At 44.7% G+C, this 16,843-nt stretch overlaps 1 protein-coding gene across 3 annotated transcripts in view; it reads left to right on the top strand.

Moving 5' to 3' along the window:
- EFL1 (elongation factor like GTPase 1) overlaps nt 1–16,843 on the top strand; it is a 62,133-nt gene that overhangs the window by 144 nt on the left and 45,146 nt on the right. The window contains exons 1-12 of one of the 3 annotated variants that reach the window (XM_053272332.1): nt 6–209; nt 626–727; nt 2,001–2,068; nt 2,179–2,263; nt 2,463–2,596; nt 4,122–4,259; nt 5,900–6,114; nt 7,926–8,049; nt 11,077–11,153; nt 11,432–11,568; nt 12,639–12,761; nt 13,372–13,471. In XM_053272332.1, the coding sequence (XP_053128307.1) occupies nt 637–727; nt 2,001–2,068; nt 2,179–2,263; nt 2,463–2,596; nt 4,122–4,259; nt 5,900–6,114; nt 7,926–8,049; nt 11,077–11,153; nt 11,432–11,568; nt 12,639–12,761; nt 13,372–13,471 (1,292 nt within the window). In that variant the 5' untranslated portion in view covers nt 6–209; nt 626–636. Of the gene's footprint in view, nt 1–5; nt 210–625; nt 728–2,000; nt 2,069–2,178; nt 2,264–2,462; nt 2,597–4,121; nt 4,260–5,899; nt 6,115–7,925; nt 8,050–11,076; nt 11,154–11,431; nt 11,569–12,638; nt 12,762–13,371; nt 13,472–16,843 lie in introns of those variants that run through there. The other 2 variants (XM_053272334.1, XM_053272335.1) reach the window with 2 other exon arrangements.

The raw sequence follows: 16,843 nt of genomic DNA, 5'->3' as shown, positions 1-16,843 counted from the left end.
TCAGTGGTTCGTAGGAAGAGAGAAAGGGGCCGGTGAGGAGGGAGGAGAGCAAGGGGCGCTACGTGTGCCGCCGGGCTGCTGAAGCCTCCCTGGATCCTCGGCGCCCTCGCAGGGCCTTCTCCCGGACCAGTGGCCCGAGGATTGGGACCGCCGCCCCTGCACGTGTTGACTCAGAAGGAGGGCCCCGACGACACGTGCAGCAGCAGCAGGTGGAGAGGAGTTTGCGGGGGGAGGGGAGCTTGCTTGGCTCCTGGAGCTTAATTCCGCACCCATGTACCGCTTGCCCTTCAGGACAGACTCCCCCGTAGCCCACCCCTGAAACAGTACTCTAAAATTTACTGCCTGCGAGGTGGGTGGGGGTCTTTATTGTTAACTCCTGTCCAGTGTGGCGATTTGACAGTATGCACTCCATCAGGAAATGGAGATGTTGTAACTGCCCTAACTGCCTGCCTGGAGGTGGTAATGGGCTGGATGAGGGAGAACAAACTGAAGTTGAATCAAAGGGGAGGGGGATGCCCAGCGGCCCCTTGGAATGAGGGAGATAATGGGGAGGGGTGGGGCTCGGGTTCTTTTAAAAGTTTGCTTTGTGTTGTATTCAGTAGGGAATGACTTTTCCTTATTGCAGAATTCTCAGCCATGGTTCTCACAAGCTTGGGCAAGACTATTGGACTTCAGAAAAAGACTGCTTGCATCAGGAACATATGTATACTGGCTCATGTGGACCATGGTAAGGGAGGCACCTGTGTTGTAAATGGCAATTTTGTGTCTCAGTAATGTCATGTTAACTTCTATTGTTGAAGGTGTCAGTACTATGGAGTCTATGTTGCCGCTCTACAGAGATTTTCAGCATGGGATTGAGGAAACTGTGTATTGGAGATCTTCACTATTTTTAAACCGGGCCACTTTGGCAAAATACAGTAACATTGGAAGCTGCCTTATACAGAATCAGACCATTGGTCCTTCTAGCTCAGCATTGTCTGCACAGACTGGCAGTGACTTCTCCAAGGTTGGAGGCAAGAGTCTCTCTCAGCCCTGACTTGGAGATGCTGCCAGGGAGGGGACTTGGGACCTTCTGCTTTCAAGCAGGCAGGTGTGCTTTCCAAAGCAGCCCTATCCCCTAAGTGGGGAATATCTAACACTGCTCACACATGTAGTCTCCCATTCAAATGCAACCCAGGGTGGGCCCTGCTTAGCAAAGGGGACAATTCATGCTTGCTACCACAAGACCAGCTCTGCTCTCGTTTAGATGTTTCAATACACACTGAAATAACTTCAGTGTGTGAGCTGTTGCCCACAGTGCTGACCTCACAATATTGTGCTTTTCTCAGTGTCGAGAAGGCCCTTTAAGAGAGATGAGCCCCCACATAAGAGCTCTAGGAGGAAAGCCCTGGGAAGGGCTGTACTCCCCAGTACTCTGTGCATGCTTTCCAAGATGGTGCAGGGGCTCAAGAAGGCCCTATGTCCCTTAAAGGAGCCTCTCTGACACTAGTCAAAGCTCAGCACTGCCTAGTATGAATTGACACCTCTGCATAGTGCCAGGGGGACTGTGCAGAGTATGCAGCTTTTGCTAAAGCATCACACAGGCCCAGTAAACAACTAGTCATGGAGCCACACTTAGCATTGATGGAGGCTACCACTGGCTTCCGAGTCTTACAATGAAGATTATTGATGTATATTATCTAGGTAAAGGGAGGAGCATTATTTTATTTTATTTATTCAATTTCTATACCACCCTTCCAAAAATGGCTCAGGGCGGTTTACATAGAGAAATAATAAATAAGATGGATACCTGTCCCCAAAGGGCTCACAATCTAAAAAGAAACACAAGATAGACACCAGCAACAGTCACTGGAGGTCCTGTGCTGGGGTTGGTAGGGCCAGTTACTCTCCCCCTGCTAAATAAAGAGAATCGCCACATTAAAAGGTGCCTCTTTGCCCGGTATAGTGGCTTGCTTTTCCATCCTAATGCCTCGTTTGTGTATGTCCTTTATTTTCCCCAGGCAAGACAACTTTAGCTGACTGTCTTATTTCTAGCAACGGGATCATCTCTAGCAGGTTGGCAGGAAAGGTACAATTTAAACTGTTTCCGTTATGTGCAGAATTCTGTATCCACACTTTCTCACACTTAAAGAATAACAAATGGGAGTATAAATCATTTTTCTGGTCTCTTTCATGTAGCTCAGATACTTGGATAGCAGAGAAGATGAGCAAATTCGAGGAATTACAATGAAGTCCAGTGCAATTTCATTGCTCTTTTGTAAAGGTAATATGGCTAGCATTCCATGTCCACCATTTGGGCTGCTACGTATTGCATTATGGTCATGTAATATTCCTGTTGAAATATGTTGTTAGCAGAAGGTCTTAAAGCTTTGGTGGATGTATATAGATTATCTTCTGTTAAGCTATCTATTATAAGGGGGGTGAGTCTAAATTGTTTTTAAATACCTTTTGTTTGGTTCTAGACAAACAAGAATATCTCATCAATCTAATAGACTCGCCTGGCCATGTGGATTTCTCCTCGGAAGTGTCCACTGCTGTCAGGCTCTGCGATGGCTGCATTATTGTAGTAGATGCTGTAGAAGGAGTCTGTTCACAGGTGAGGGGAACATTTGTTTAGGGTAGAAGCGGGGAAGAGAAGGTAAAATGTTCTTTAATTCATTTTGCCATTTTCGACTAATATGTCGGCATATTAGCTAAAAAAAAAACCAGTGTATATTTCACAGTGCAATAAGTGTGTGTAGGGTCTTTGGACATGTGTTTAGCAGTATGAGGTCCAGTATGTATGCTAAAGCTGGTTGGAGATCCAGATGGACATGGTTGCTGGCAATATTGGTTTACCGGCAGTAATAGATGTCTTTATCAGTACAGACATCCCTTGCCTGTTTTGGGTTTCCCAATCATGGATTTGAGTATCTGCGACTGGAAAACTGTGACTGCCCTCACAAATGGTGACCCGAGTATTTGCAGTTTGGAGACAGGGTTTTTTTTAATGGGGGGGTGGGTGGCGGGTTTTGGGATCATTTCTGGGGTCAGGGGGTCATTTCCAGGGGTCGGGGTGAACTTGAGGGGTTCTGGGGATCTGTTTTTCTTTTATGGTTGCCGTTGTGTGGCAGTGGAGCAGCAGGGACAGCGGCAAGAGCTCTGCCCGCCTCCCAAACCATCGGGTGCTGGGGGTGGCAAAAAAGCTCCTTACACAGGCCCGCCTTCCTCCCAAATGCTACCGATTGGGCTGGTTTTGTACACGCCCCCAATCTGTAGCATTCGGGAGGGAGGTGGGTCTGTGAGAGTAAGGAGCTCTTTCACTGTCTCCAGTGCCTGACTGCTCTCACCGCCTGCACCGCTGCCGCACCGCAACAGCAGTAAAAGTAAGGAAAATATTTTACTTTTCCTCCTTTGCCCCCCACCCCGGTCAGAGGGCGATTTTGGGGGTCGAGGGGGATTTTTCCGTCACGATTCCTCTAACCCCCTGTTTCCCATTCATCGCAATGTTGCCCCAACTGCCACTTTGCCCACCGCTAGGTTTTCCTGGAATGGAACCCCTCGCGGTTGGCAAGAAAAGACTGTAGAGCTGTCTCTCGCCCACTGTGAAGGTTCCCTTCCGGGGGAAACCTTGTGGTTGGCGAATTCGCATTTGGACAGCCATTGAAATCAATGGCAAACGGGGTTAGGGGAATCGCGGTCAAGAAAGGACCGCAAAATACAGTGAAAAATAGGGGGAGGAAATCTCTCCAAATCTCCAGGAGTCAGTGATTTGAAGGGAACCCCCCCCTCCAAAAATTGCAAAAAAAACACAACCCCTCTCCAAATCGCAGATTCTTGGGTCACGGTTCACGGAATCAAGTGAGGATTCTCAAAATAGGTTTGAGAATGTATCTTCACCCTGTCTGGTGACTTGCTTCTAATATGGAAAGAGGGTTTTGCAATGGGGGAGCAGTGGGAGCATTTACATAAAAGAAAGAGGGTGAAGAAAGACCACTTACAACTCTGCATCCCACTTCTTAACCAACCTTGGTTCAATGTACACGCACAAATCAGGCTATAATTATTCTGTAACACAAAGTATGCTTAGCTGTTTCAAGGCATTACCGTACATTACATGCACATGTTTTCCTTTGTACTAGACGCATGCAGTTTTGAGACAGGCGTGGCTAGAAAACATTCGCCCAGTCCTGGTGATTAATAAAATAGATCGCCTAATAATGGAACTCAAGTTCACACCCCAGGAAGCATATTCTCACCTTAAGAATATCTTGGAACAGGTAGGAGGTATATCTGATAGACTTGTGTAGCTGTTTGCAGTCAGCAGAGGAATAGATCTTGGTATTTGTAGTAGAAAAGGCTGCGTGAGGCCTATAAGGCTACATGTGATCCCATTTTGGATTATTAGAACATGCTTTGCATTGGGTTTTGTGTAGGGTTTTTGTTTTTGTTTTGAAAGGATGTTCTAAAAACTCATCTTGTCAAGAATGCAGTTTCCTGGATATTAACTGGTAACAGCTGCAGAAAACTTGGTCATCCAATTCTAAAGCAGATCTGTTGGCTTGTTGTTTGTTTCCAGATGTAAGTTATAATGCTGGCTGACAGCCGGGCTAACATTGTATATGACGAATAATGTTTTGTGTGTGTAATGGGGGTGGGGGCAATTTTTGCCAGTCCTTCTGAGGTTTCTGCTACCCTTGGGGACATATGGGGCGGGGGGAACAGAGGGAAGAGTAGATGAGTGAAAATTGTCCCTCCCCTAGGGGCTGTGTGTGCATGTATCAGAGAGTGACACACTGTTCAGCATACAAAATGTTAATCTGAATATCAGCCACTGGTTTTAACCTTTACCACCCTAAATGAATGTGGGTTAAAGATACCTTAGGGCCTTCTGATTTATGAGATATATTATTAGGGATTGGGGCGGGGGTTGTGGAGTCTTCTGGTTTTTTCCAGTTAATACAGTCTGGGCTTTTCCCTCCAGAGGGAAGAAGCAGAAAGAGTTGGGGTGGACTCATAACTGGCTGATAGTAAAGATGCCAATCCACGGAAACAGCCTCTCTGTTGATCAGCAGAGCCTTCATGTCCCAAATGATCTGGATCCAGGATACCATAGTCTTGTTTTCTCCAGTTTGTTCCATCTCATATATTCAGGGTCATCAGTGCAACAAAGGTGGCACATAATGGAAAAGTGAACATAAATATTAAAAATCAATGATGAGGCTCTGCTCTTTTGTAGAATGGCTTGCAGATCTAAGGCAATTATGAGTCACAGGTGGCACCTGTGGTCTTTTCAGTGGTGGCACCAATCACAGAATGTATTACCTAGAATTGCTTGTTAGTCCATTGGCTCATGGCTTTAGGAAAACAGCAAAAGTGGATCTTATTTCCAGAAAGGTGTGGTGGCTTAGGTTTCATTTGTTTTCATCTTGAATAGTGCTGCTCTGTCAACATTGGTTTTGGTCGTTGTTTTTATATTTCTGATACAGTTGTTCCTCACCAGCCACGAGGGTTCCGTTCATGGAAAACCCCATGGTTGGCGAATTCGCAGTTGGAGAGCCATTGAAAGCAATGGCAAATAAGGGGTAAGAATCATGGTCGCAAAAAGACCCCGGGGGGGGAGTTTAAAAAATAGAAAAAACTGCCCCCTGACCCCCGAAATCCCCCCACCCCAAAACCCAATTTAAAAAAATATATATCTCACCATACCACAGATACTCAGGTCGCAGTTGGTGAGACTTTCTACAATTTCCCAGTCATGGATACTCCAGTCCACGATTGGGAAACCCACGCTTGGCGAGGGACAACTGTATTTCATTGTCTGTACTAATATTTTAGGATTTTTGCTTTACGTTTCTTTGAAATCCTGTCTAGCACCAGAAAGGTGGAATGCTAGACTGAAAATACAATGTATGTCTAGGTGAATGCAATCACTGCAACTCTCTTCACTTCTAAAGTCCTTGAAGAGAGGGCTGAGAAAGAAACGGAAACTCAGTTGACCTCCGATTCTGTTCACGGAGACCAAGTTTATGACTGGAGTGCCGGTTTGGAATTGACCGATGATTCGCACCTTTACTTTTCACCAGACCAAGGGAATGTGATATTTGCCAGTGCAATTGATGGCTGGGGCTTTGGGTGAGTCACTGGAAACTTATCAGTAATTTGGTCTATTTTTTATTAATGAAGGCGGTTAAACATTACCATTATGGATTTTGTACCTCTAATTACAACATGTTGCAAAATCTGAATAGTTTTCAGCACTTACTAATTTATTTGGAAGAAACACCTTTGCTCTCTTATCCCCAAACATTCTTCTTCCAGGTGAATAAAATAGAATGATAGATGATATATGGTTGATGCTTAGGAAATCACTAGGGTTTATTCTCCTTTCCCAAACGATTTTTGGGGAAAGAACTTGACTGAATTCCCCCCGCCCCCGCCACTCCTACACACATACAACCTTAAGCAGGGAAATGCTTGACTAACAAGTAGAAGGTTGCTGGTTCGAATCCCCACTGGTATGTTCCCCAGACTATGGGAAACACCTATATCAGGCAGCAGCTATATAGGAAGATGCTGAAAGGCATCATCTCATACTGCGCAGGAGGAGGCAATGGTCAACCCTTCCTGCATTCTTCCAAAAGAAAACCGCAGGGCTGTGTGGGCGCCAGGAGTCGAAATAGTCTTGACGACACACTTTACTTTTACCTACACACATATCATACATGAATTTTTTTGAAATTCTAATCTCAGCAGTTGGGAATTATGGGAGCTCTAGGCTGACATCTGCAGGAGGGCCGAAGTTGTTGTGCAGCCCTGATCTAGAGCTGTGCTGTGGACCAGGTGAGAAGTCTCTGGGGGCTGGATTGAGACTGACCCACCAGGTGCCTGTCCATGGGGATGAGTCGCATGTGCAAACGAGCATCATTTGATTATTCTCCACTTGTGAACCAGCTGCTGATTGTGTAATTAAATTCCATTGGAAAACATTGCATTCGATTGCTAGAGATGTGGGCATTCTCGGACGGGTTATCGTCCTGTTTGGTGACCCTCCACTAAAAGTGCATGCTCTTGGAAAGCTGTTGCTGCTGTCATAGGACAAAAGCTCTTCTTAAATCCAGTAGAGCTTCCTTTAGATTGTGTTAGAAATTTTATAAGACAGAGGAATCAAGGTATGGTGATTAACTCACTGCTAACAGCCAGCATTGCTAATGGGAAACTGATGTTGCTTGATTAAGAAGGTGGAGGATTAGTCATTTAATTTGATTTATTAAAAGGAGGGATGAGGAACTCAGTTATGGATAACTGGAATTTATGCTTGGCCTTCTGAAAGAGCAGGTTTGGACACCATGTAACTAGCCATATGCTGCTGTATTGTATTGGCTCTTGCCTGGGGTGCTGCTTTATTAAGACAGTGGTTTGCATCCAGACTAGTTTTGCAGTAGTGTAAATCAGGGCTTTGCAACTCCATCCTTCCTGTGGATGTTGGACTACTGTTCCCATCATCCTTGGCCACAGTGGCTGATAGGGATGATGGGAGTTGTAGTGCAGCTGGAGGGCCAATGTTGTGCAGCATAGAGTGACCTCCACATTCTGTGGCTCATTTGCACATGCAAATCATAGTGATCCTCAGGTGAGGAGCAGGCATGTATGAAACGGCCCCTGGTGTGCACAAAGTAGGTAAAGAATTTGTGGCACACATGTTGACGCTGCTTCTTTCACTAAACAGTGCCTTGAAACTCCCTGCTACTTAAAATATGTCAATTATTCATAGCGTAGCTGTGATGTAGTTAATGCAGTCATCTGTTCCACAGGTAGAATACAATTCTGTTTGTCAGATATGTCATCTGATGATTATGTAGGCTGACACAGATGCCGTGTTGTGAGAACTGTTGTTTTGTTTAGACGAACTTGTGTGCATTGCTTTTTTTGTTGCTTGTTTCCAGCATTGAGCATTTTGCTAAGCTTTATAGCCAGAAGATTGGAATCAAATCTTCAGTACTGTTGAAGACCTTGTGGGGCGATTATTATCTAAATACAAAGGCCAAGAAGATCATGAAAGGTGACCAGGTACTATTTCTGGACTGAAAGGTGTATAATCTTGCTCTTGCTTCTCTTCGATCGTTCCTACCAGCGTGCCAATACAAACACAAATGAAACCAGCCTTCCAGCTGTGGATAATTATGCAACATTGCCACTTTTAGAAACTGTGACTTTTTGTTAAGATTTCCAATGCTTGACTTAGTTCAGCCAACCCTTTCCATGTGTTGATTATTACTACTTTACTATTTATGTGGCACAGTCACTGTATCAATTCTTGCCAGAGATGGAGAGCTGGTCTTGTGATAGTGAGCGTGAGTTGTCCCTGTTACTAAGAAGGCTTCACCTTGGCTTGTACATAGATGGGTGATTACATATGAACACTAAGACACTCTCCTTGGGGAATGAGGCCGTAGCTCAGTGGTTGAAGCAGCTACATTGTGTGCAGAAGGTCCCAGGTTTAACTCGTGGCATCTGAAGGTGGGGCTTGGAAGACCACTGTTTGAACCCCTCGAGAACTGCTGCCAGTCAGTGTAGATAATACTGAACTGGATGGACCAAGGTTCTGACTCAGTAGCTTCCTGTGTCCTTTATTACTACGATGATGCATATTTATATACCACTTTTAAACAAAAGTTCTTAAAGCAGTTTACATAGAAAAATAACGAATTAATCAGACCCTCTTCTCTCCAAAGACTTCCGCTTGTGTGCCAGAAAAGGATCTGAGGGAAGAGAGGGGGATTGGTGGCGACCGCAAATCATGGCTGGCTAGTGAACTAGGCCTAGACTTGTGGGTCCCTGGTATCACACCTAGCCAATGCAGAGGCTTCACACTGCCTTCCAAATGCTGCAGCAGCTGCTACACACCCTTACTCCTTCCTGTTGTCGGAATGCACAGAATCCCCTATAGCTATACCAGGCTAGGTTGCAGGTGCAGGCTGTGATGATTTTGAGCATGCTGCTCCCCTAACTATAACTCTTTCTACAATAGTCATAGGTCAGCTAAAGCTGACTTCCAGTCATTGATGAGGCATTCAGATTAGGATGATTCCAAAGACATGTTACTGCTTTTTCAGTGACTGTTTTTCAAACTGATATTCTATATACCCACCTTCAAGAGATCATCTCCTGTGATTAAGCCATATTTTTACAAAACCCTTAAATATAATAGGCAGTGTCTGAAATGTGCGAAATACATCTGTAACAGAATCAGAATTTTTGCATATTATTTCTGATTCCATGAGGGTCATATTATGCATCTTTCAGACACTACCTTTAATATTTAAGGGTTTTGTAAAAAACATGGCCTTATAGTAGATGTTCTCTTGCCAGTGGATATACATATAATATGAGCTTGAAAATTGGCTTATGGCTACATCCATTGAAAAGGTAGTAACACTCCTGATTCCATTACCCTTGAATTATTTGTTAGTAGCAGAAGCCATCCTATGAGAAATTCCCTAGATGATTGGTGGTGGTTGCCTCCTAGTGTGGTTTGCATCTTTTGTTTGGAGGTGGTTAAGAAATTGGGATTTCACGGTTTAAGCTTCATGTGTTCAGCTAATTCAGTGATGACTGTAGTCTTTCACACAGATAAAGCAGAAGAGAAGATTCTACTCTAATTAAGAAGTCTTGGATGACCTAGAATGGTTGCAAAAAAACTCCAGGATTCTCCAAAATTGCCCCCATGACATGTCTACTGAAATGTGAACTGGAGTTGATTGAATTCCCAGTAGGCTTGCAAAAGAGAATTATCTGCACATGGCACATTCTTGCTCTGAGGATGCTTTAGAACAGCAGCTGAGGTCTGCAACAGTAAGCAGTTACCTTGTTGCTGAAGAATCTTCCCCAGGAGGTCCTAAAGGAGACTTCTGATGCACTTCTTTTCTCTTTAGAAAAGAGCATTCGGTACACACAACTTAAATTATAATTGGCATTGTGGGTTGTTGGCATCCGAGATCATTCCCTGCCCCCACAATTTGGAGCGTCAATAACATTCTGGTGGGTGAATTGAGCAGATGCTGCATGTTGGTTGTGGCGCTTGCTTTGTTCCTATGTGTCTGTGTGCAGTTCGGGAAGCAGAGCCAGTGATTCCCATTCCTCTGCTACGAACAGAATTAGGCTCTGCTGCCAAAACTTGTAGCTTGCTTATACGGAATCAATAAGAGGAGCGCCACGCCAAAAGGGCAAAGAAAGCAAAGCGGGAAGGAGAACTTTGAAGAGATGTTGGGGGAACAGGTCACGAGTTGCCCAACACACTTTTTGACACATAAGTAATAAGTTTATTGTTGTGGCCACAGGTCATAACGTAGAAGAAAAAAACACAACATACCGAAAAGTTACATCAGTTTGGCTGAACTAAAACCAAATCTCCATTTTAGAACATATAAATTTCTTTCTGAATTTAAGAAAGCATAGCAAAGTTGGCAACTTGACAACTGACATATGGAATCGCATTCGCAAAAAGATAAGCCAGATGTTCTTCATTCGGCCCCTGAAGGTTATCTGTTGTCATTGTGGTAAATCGGGCAATAAAGGACGCAGTGGATGATGTCCCCTTGATACGAACTGCTGTGCTTTGCTTTTTTTATGCCTTGCATTCATGTAGCAAGCTTTTAGCCTGAATAGCTGTAAATCAGAGGTGGCATGCCCCTGAACACCAGGTGCTAGAGTATTCCAATGGGAGGGTGCAGTTTCCCTCTTTCTCTGTTTCCGGATTGATTGGATCTGGTGGGCCACTGCATGAAGCAGGATGCTGGACTAGATGGGCCTTTGGCCTGATCCAGCAGGGCTTTTCTGATGATCTTATGGGGTTCTGTTATGCCCTAAGGAGGGGAGGCTGTCCAGCTATTGTTGAAATACAACTCCCAACATCCCTGGCAATTGGCCATTGCATCTGGGGATGGTCAGAGCTGTAGTCCACCTACTGTTGGAGAGCTTAAGATTGTCTATCCCAGCCCTACAAGAATCCTCCTGTGGGTGTTGCGCCCCAGGTGGTCTGAATGAAGCACCCTAATATCGAGACTTAATCCATTCTTTTTCTTCTTTTTTCCTTAGTCAAAAGGAAAGAAACCTTTATTTGTGCAGTTGGTGCTGGACAACATCTGGAGCCTCTATGAAGCTGTTACAAAAAAGTAAGAGACCCCTCCCCAAGTTCATTCTTCTATCGCATGGGGAAAGGTAGGGCACCCTCTTTCTCTCCTCCAGACAAGACTCCCAGTGTTTGGTGATAGGCTTGGGGACGAGGTGGTTATGCAAAGTCTGCCTTGGCGCTCAGTTTGGTACAACCTTCCTAGCAGCAGGTCGGTGCGCCCAAATATCCCCTTTCGTTTTGTCTTCATGCTAAGAGATGTTCGGAATATCCTCCTCAGTTGATCCGCCATATAATGCCGTCTGTATGCTTCCTTCCTAGAGACAAGGAGAAAATTGATAAAATAGTCTCTTCCCTGGGACTGACCATTGGTGCTCGTGAGTCCCGCCATGCTGACGCGAAGGTTCAGATTAATGCAATTTGCAGCCAGTGGCTACCAATATCCGAGGCAGTTCTCTGTATCCTTGAGAATAAGCTAATTACAGCTTGTTGGAAGTTAGCTTACTCAAATAGAAAATAGTCCACTAAATAATATTGTGGGTGAAGTTGAGGTGAGAGAAGAGTCATGTTCCTCAGCCTTGGTCGCTTACTGTCTGCTGCATTATACCCATAACCGGTGGGGAGGAGAGATTGAGCCCCAGGGTCAAGGAGACTTGAATTTGAACCACACACAGTTAGACTGGACAGGTAGTCCTGTCCTCTTCCCTTCCCCTGACTTCCTAGTGCATTCAAGAATTCTTTCCTTAGAGTTCTTGGATCTGGATCCAAGGCCTGGTTCATGTCTACGTTGTCTTGGGGGAACTTGCCTACTCAGTGGTAGAGCGTCTACTTTGCATGCAGAAGGTCCCAGGTACTATCCCTGACATAGGAACATTGGACATAGGAAGCTGCCATATACTGAGTCAGACCATTGGTCCATCTAGCTCAGTATTATCTACACAGATTGGCAGCGGCTTCTCCAAGGTTGCAGGCAGGAGTCTCTCTCAGCCCTATCTTGGAGAGGCCAGGGAGGGAACTTGGAGCCTAGATGCTCTTTCCAGAGCAGCTCCATCCCCTGAAGGGAATATCTTGCAGTGTAGACGATATTGAGCTAGATGGACCAAGGGTGTGACTTGGTAGAATGCATCATCCTCTGTTTTTCTGGCTCTAGGGATGTTTCGCTCCTTGTGGGAACTTCTAGCTCCAACCAGGGATGTCTTGGTGCAGCATCAATTCCTGGACACTAGCCAATGAGGATTGCACAGCCTCTTATATACATCCTTCCTTACCTCTTTCGTTTACTAAACAAACAACCTTGTGAACAGAGCCACAGGCTGTAGTTCAACAGTGGAGCGCACGCTTGACATACTGAAGGCCCTGGGTTCAATCCCTGGCATCCACAAGTAGAGCTAGGAAAAAGACCCTTGTCTGGGACCCTGAAGTGGCACTACCAGTCAGCATAGGCACCTCTGAGCCCGATGGACCAAGGGGCTGCAGGCCGCTTCAGACACTTGTAACGTTTGTAAGCCTCCTTAATCTTGTGATCTAGCCATGGTCTGTAACAAACTCCCCAGTCCTCTTGATATAACTGCCGAGAGAGTGGAAAAGCTGATGTGTGTTGGAGCGAAAACCTTTGATTCCCTGCCACAAGACACTCAGGCCCTGAAAGACGGTGAGTAGATGCCTGCAAGACAATTGAAATGCACGACTTTAGGAAGAAACGGTTTCAGAAAAGCCATTCCAGTGGGGCCCATTCCAAAATGGTCCCCTTGTTTATGGAAGAAAGGAGGAGAAGTTGACATCCTAACCTGCACTGCCTTGTAGCGAGCTTGCTACTATCCCAAGGCAGGACCTGTTCTGAAATCTGGGCAGAATTAAACTGTCTGCATTCCTGTTTCAAAGTGGCTGGAAAGCACAAGCAGCTCCACAAAACATCCTTGCCTAAGTTTCCCTTCTGGAGCCCCTTACTAGGGCTAGGGCTGTCCTCACGATTCCCAGTAGGATAGGAGAAGTTGCCTCCCTTAGTTTGGGAGCTTTGTGCGCTCCCGAGATTTGATCCTGTCTTAGATAAAAGCCAGGCTGGAGGCAGGGTGCTTGCTCGTCCGGTCAAGCCCCTGCTGGGTAGGAGGGTTCCCCTCCTACTTCTTTTCAAAGCTGAATCCGAGTCATCGTCATCGTGACATCAGACCTACGAACTTGTCATTTGACAAATGCATTTAAAACCAGACACTTTCATCGAGCCTTAGAAATACATGTAACTCTTTCGTTTTATGTTTGCATAGCGTTTATGAAATGCAGCAGTGAAGAAACTGCCCCAGTCATTGTCTTTGTTTCCAAAATGTTTGCAGTTGACGCTAAGACATTGCCACAGAACAAGCCAAGGTGAGAAAACGATGCCATTTGGTCTCCTTCCACTTCGATGGCATTTGACACTAAGTCACAGTATTCACGTCTGGATTGTATTTGGTTGGGGCCTGATAAGAGATTTTGCCCTTAATCAAACTTAACTCCGCTATTTCAGACAATAATCACTTGGCAACCCACCTTAAGTGGCACAGCGGGGAAATGCTTGACTAACGAGCAGAAGGTTGCCGGTTCGAATCCCTGCGGGTACGATATCGGGCAGCAGTGATATAGGAAGATGCTGAAAGGCATCATCTCTTACTGCGTGGGAGGAGGCAGTGGTAAACCCCTCCTGTATTCTATCAAAGAAAACCACAGGGCTCTGTGGGCAACAGCAGTCGAAATCAACTTGACGGCACACTTTACTTTAAACGTAAAACAGACCCCCTGTGCTGTTTCAAATCGTTAAAAATGTGTTTGTGTGAGATTTAAGGAACAAATGCTTTGTCAAAAGAGTGATATCAATGTTAAATCAAAAGTTAGACATATTAAGATGGCTTCACTATAATTTAATCCAGGCCTCCTCAATTTAGGCCCCCCAGATGTTTTTGGAATACAACTCCCATAATCCCCAGTCACAGTTGCTAATAGCCAGGGATTATGGGAGTTGGAGGCCAACATCTGCAGGAGGGCCGAAGTTGAGCAGCCCTGATTCTAATTTATCAAGCTTAATCTTTTAGGGAACCTTATAATAATTTTTATAGAGTGCTCGTACTAATTCTTCTAGGTGCTTCTCTATTCTCTTGGCAACAACATTCTATTTTCATGATGAAGATATATATTTAGAAAATGAAACTTGCACCTCAGATAACAACATCCACAGGATTGGGGTACTTTTCACCAGTGGCTTGTGATGGCAGTGCCAGTGGGGGAAAGACCCACTTGGACAATTCCAGGGGTAATGGAATCAGGCATGTTTCCACTTTGGTGGCGATTGTAGCCATAAGCAAACTTTTAAATTGCTATTATACATCCCCCCTGGCAAGAGAACATCTCCTACTATAAGACCACATTTTTACAAAACCCTTATATATTATAGTGTCAGAAATGCACAGAATTTGTCTATAAAGGAATCAGAATTTTTGGGCACGGTTTCTGATTCGTTACTGAAGTATTGTGCACACTTAATAGTTGTGTAAAAATATGGCCTTATAGGAGATGTTCTCTTGCTGGTGGGTATATATAATATCAGCTTGAAGATTTGCCTGCAGCTAGAGTCATTGAAAAAGGGGTAACATTCCTGTTACTCTGGGAATTGCCCTAATGGAGAGACGGTTGCACTCAGTTTCCAGACTTCCCCCTCTAGCCCCTGCTGCTGTTGGTGAAGATGTCTCAGCCACAACTTTTTGGAGGGGTTGGGGGACGTCTGTGTTGTGGGGTGAGGAATATGCGCTTGCAATAGCATAGTGTAATGCCCAGCAAGGCTAAGACTCCCCAAGGTCAGTTTTACTTGCTTTATAAATATATAGTCTATTTAAAGTGGACTTTATAAATATATTAAAGAATGTAAAGTTGAAATAGGGAAGCATCAGTTTTGCTGGGCAACATGGGCTACTGCAAGTGTAGTTGTCCTCACACTAGTCAGAAGTATTTCGACTTAAGCTTTGATCAGGAGAAAGTGCAATAAATTCCACTTAATGATCATGGCTTTGCTACCTTTTCTTTTTGTGGGTTCCACGTCTGGCAGACACATCGGCTGTACGCAGAAGGTGTGTGGCTTCACACCTGGAGTTTGCCGATCCTAATTTCTGGTTTGAAGATGTGCTGGGTGTTTTGGCCACTAGATGGTGCTGTTCGGCTTTCTTTAAAGTGGTCTTCCAATATTTTTATTTGCAATATTACCAGGTGGGGGTGGAGTTGGTTTAGGAAGGAGGATGGAGCTTTCTTCAGGTGCTTCTCGCTGGCCATGTGATCACAAGACTGCAGGTGCGGAGAGAGAATCTGTGAGGTTTAGTGCCAGAAATAGATCTCTTCCCCCAGAGTGCCTAATAGTTTTGAATTGATTCAGTTTAGATCTCTTCTGCAACAAACAACGTGGGAATCTGTTATGTTCATTGGTTTCTTTCTACTTGTGTGGTTTTAATTCTTTTTTTAAAGTTGAATTTAAGAGATTTTAAGATTAAGAGAATTTAAGAGATAGCAGCTAGTACTTTTAACCAGTGTGGAATGTATTGGTGAGTTTTGATAGCTATCGGGGTTAGACACATTCAGTGTTCCCTGTATTGTGGATTCCCAACTGTTGTTGACTACAACTCCCATAATCCCCAACCAAAGATGCTTGTAGCTGGGGATACTGGGAGTTGTAGTCTTCAACATCTGGGAATCCCTGTTTCAGGGAACAATGGACATGTGTTCAGTGTTTTTACCGAAACACTCTGAAAAATCCCTTCCATTGCTTTTGGGTTCAAACCTATACATCTGAATGCTCCACTAGCGAGAGTCTAAGCGGGCTTAGAAAAAAAGTTTTACTTACCAGGATTGGTTTGAGGTGTACATTTACATTAACAGGAATTTGCTTCCTCAGATGGTGATGTTTAAATCCAGGGTTCTAGAGGGGAAGTAGCCACCCATTTCACCAAGAGCTGGTTCAGTTACCCTGAGCAAAGAGGCCCCTCTTAAAGTGGTGGCTCTTATATTTAGCAGTGGGGGGAGCAACTGACCCTATCCATCCCCAGCACAGCATCCCTCTTGTGGCTGGTCTCTTATTTTATGTTTCTTTTTAGATTGTGAGCCCTTTGGAGACATAGAACCATCTTTATTTCCCCATTGTTCCCTATGGCCGAAACACTTGAAACGTTTTGAGTTTGTTTAGTTGAAGCAGCTGGTTCAACTGCCGTTTCGGCGGAACGTTTCGGCCGTTTTGCATTTCGTTTCGAGCTCGAAACGAAACACAAGATCCGTTGCGTCTACATCCCTAGCGGTTTGCGCTGCAGCTGATCAGCTCCATCATTCCAGTGGGAATGAAGAACATTCAGTTGTGCATGCTGTCACTACTGCAGACCAGCATTTGTGGCTAGCACCTCCTACTTTACTAAAGTGAAAGGGGCTCTGAAGAACAGAACAGTTCTATTGTGTCATTTTGAAGTGTGGCCTTAGTTTCTGAGGAAGATGATCTACACCTGGATCCAGCTGAAACACGTGATTTTTAAATTTTGAATTGTCCGTCCCCTGGTTTATTAAATACAATATTGCACATATTTAATATGCAGGTTTTAGGTTTTAACATGCACGGGTTGATTTTCTTTGCCTGCCCATTGCTGTCTAAACTTAGGCACGTGGTTACTTTTCGTACCTTTCTGGAAGTCAGAATTCCAGTAAGTCATTATAAAGCAATTAAAGTCTACCAACTGC

This window comes from Hemicordylus capensis, chromosome 10, assembly GCF_027244095.1.
Source record: "Hemicordylus capensis ecotype Gifberg chromosome 10, rHemCap1.1.pri, whole genome shotgun sequence".
Taxonomy (NCBI): Eukaryota; Metazoa; Chordata; class Lepidosauria; order Squamata; family Cordylidae; genus Hemicordylus; species Hemicordylus capensis.
The sequence above is the reverse complement of the archived record's forward strand: the minus strand, read 5'-3'. Positions and strand labels throughout refer to the sequence as shown.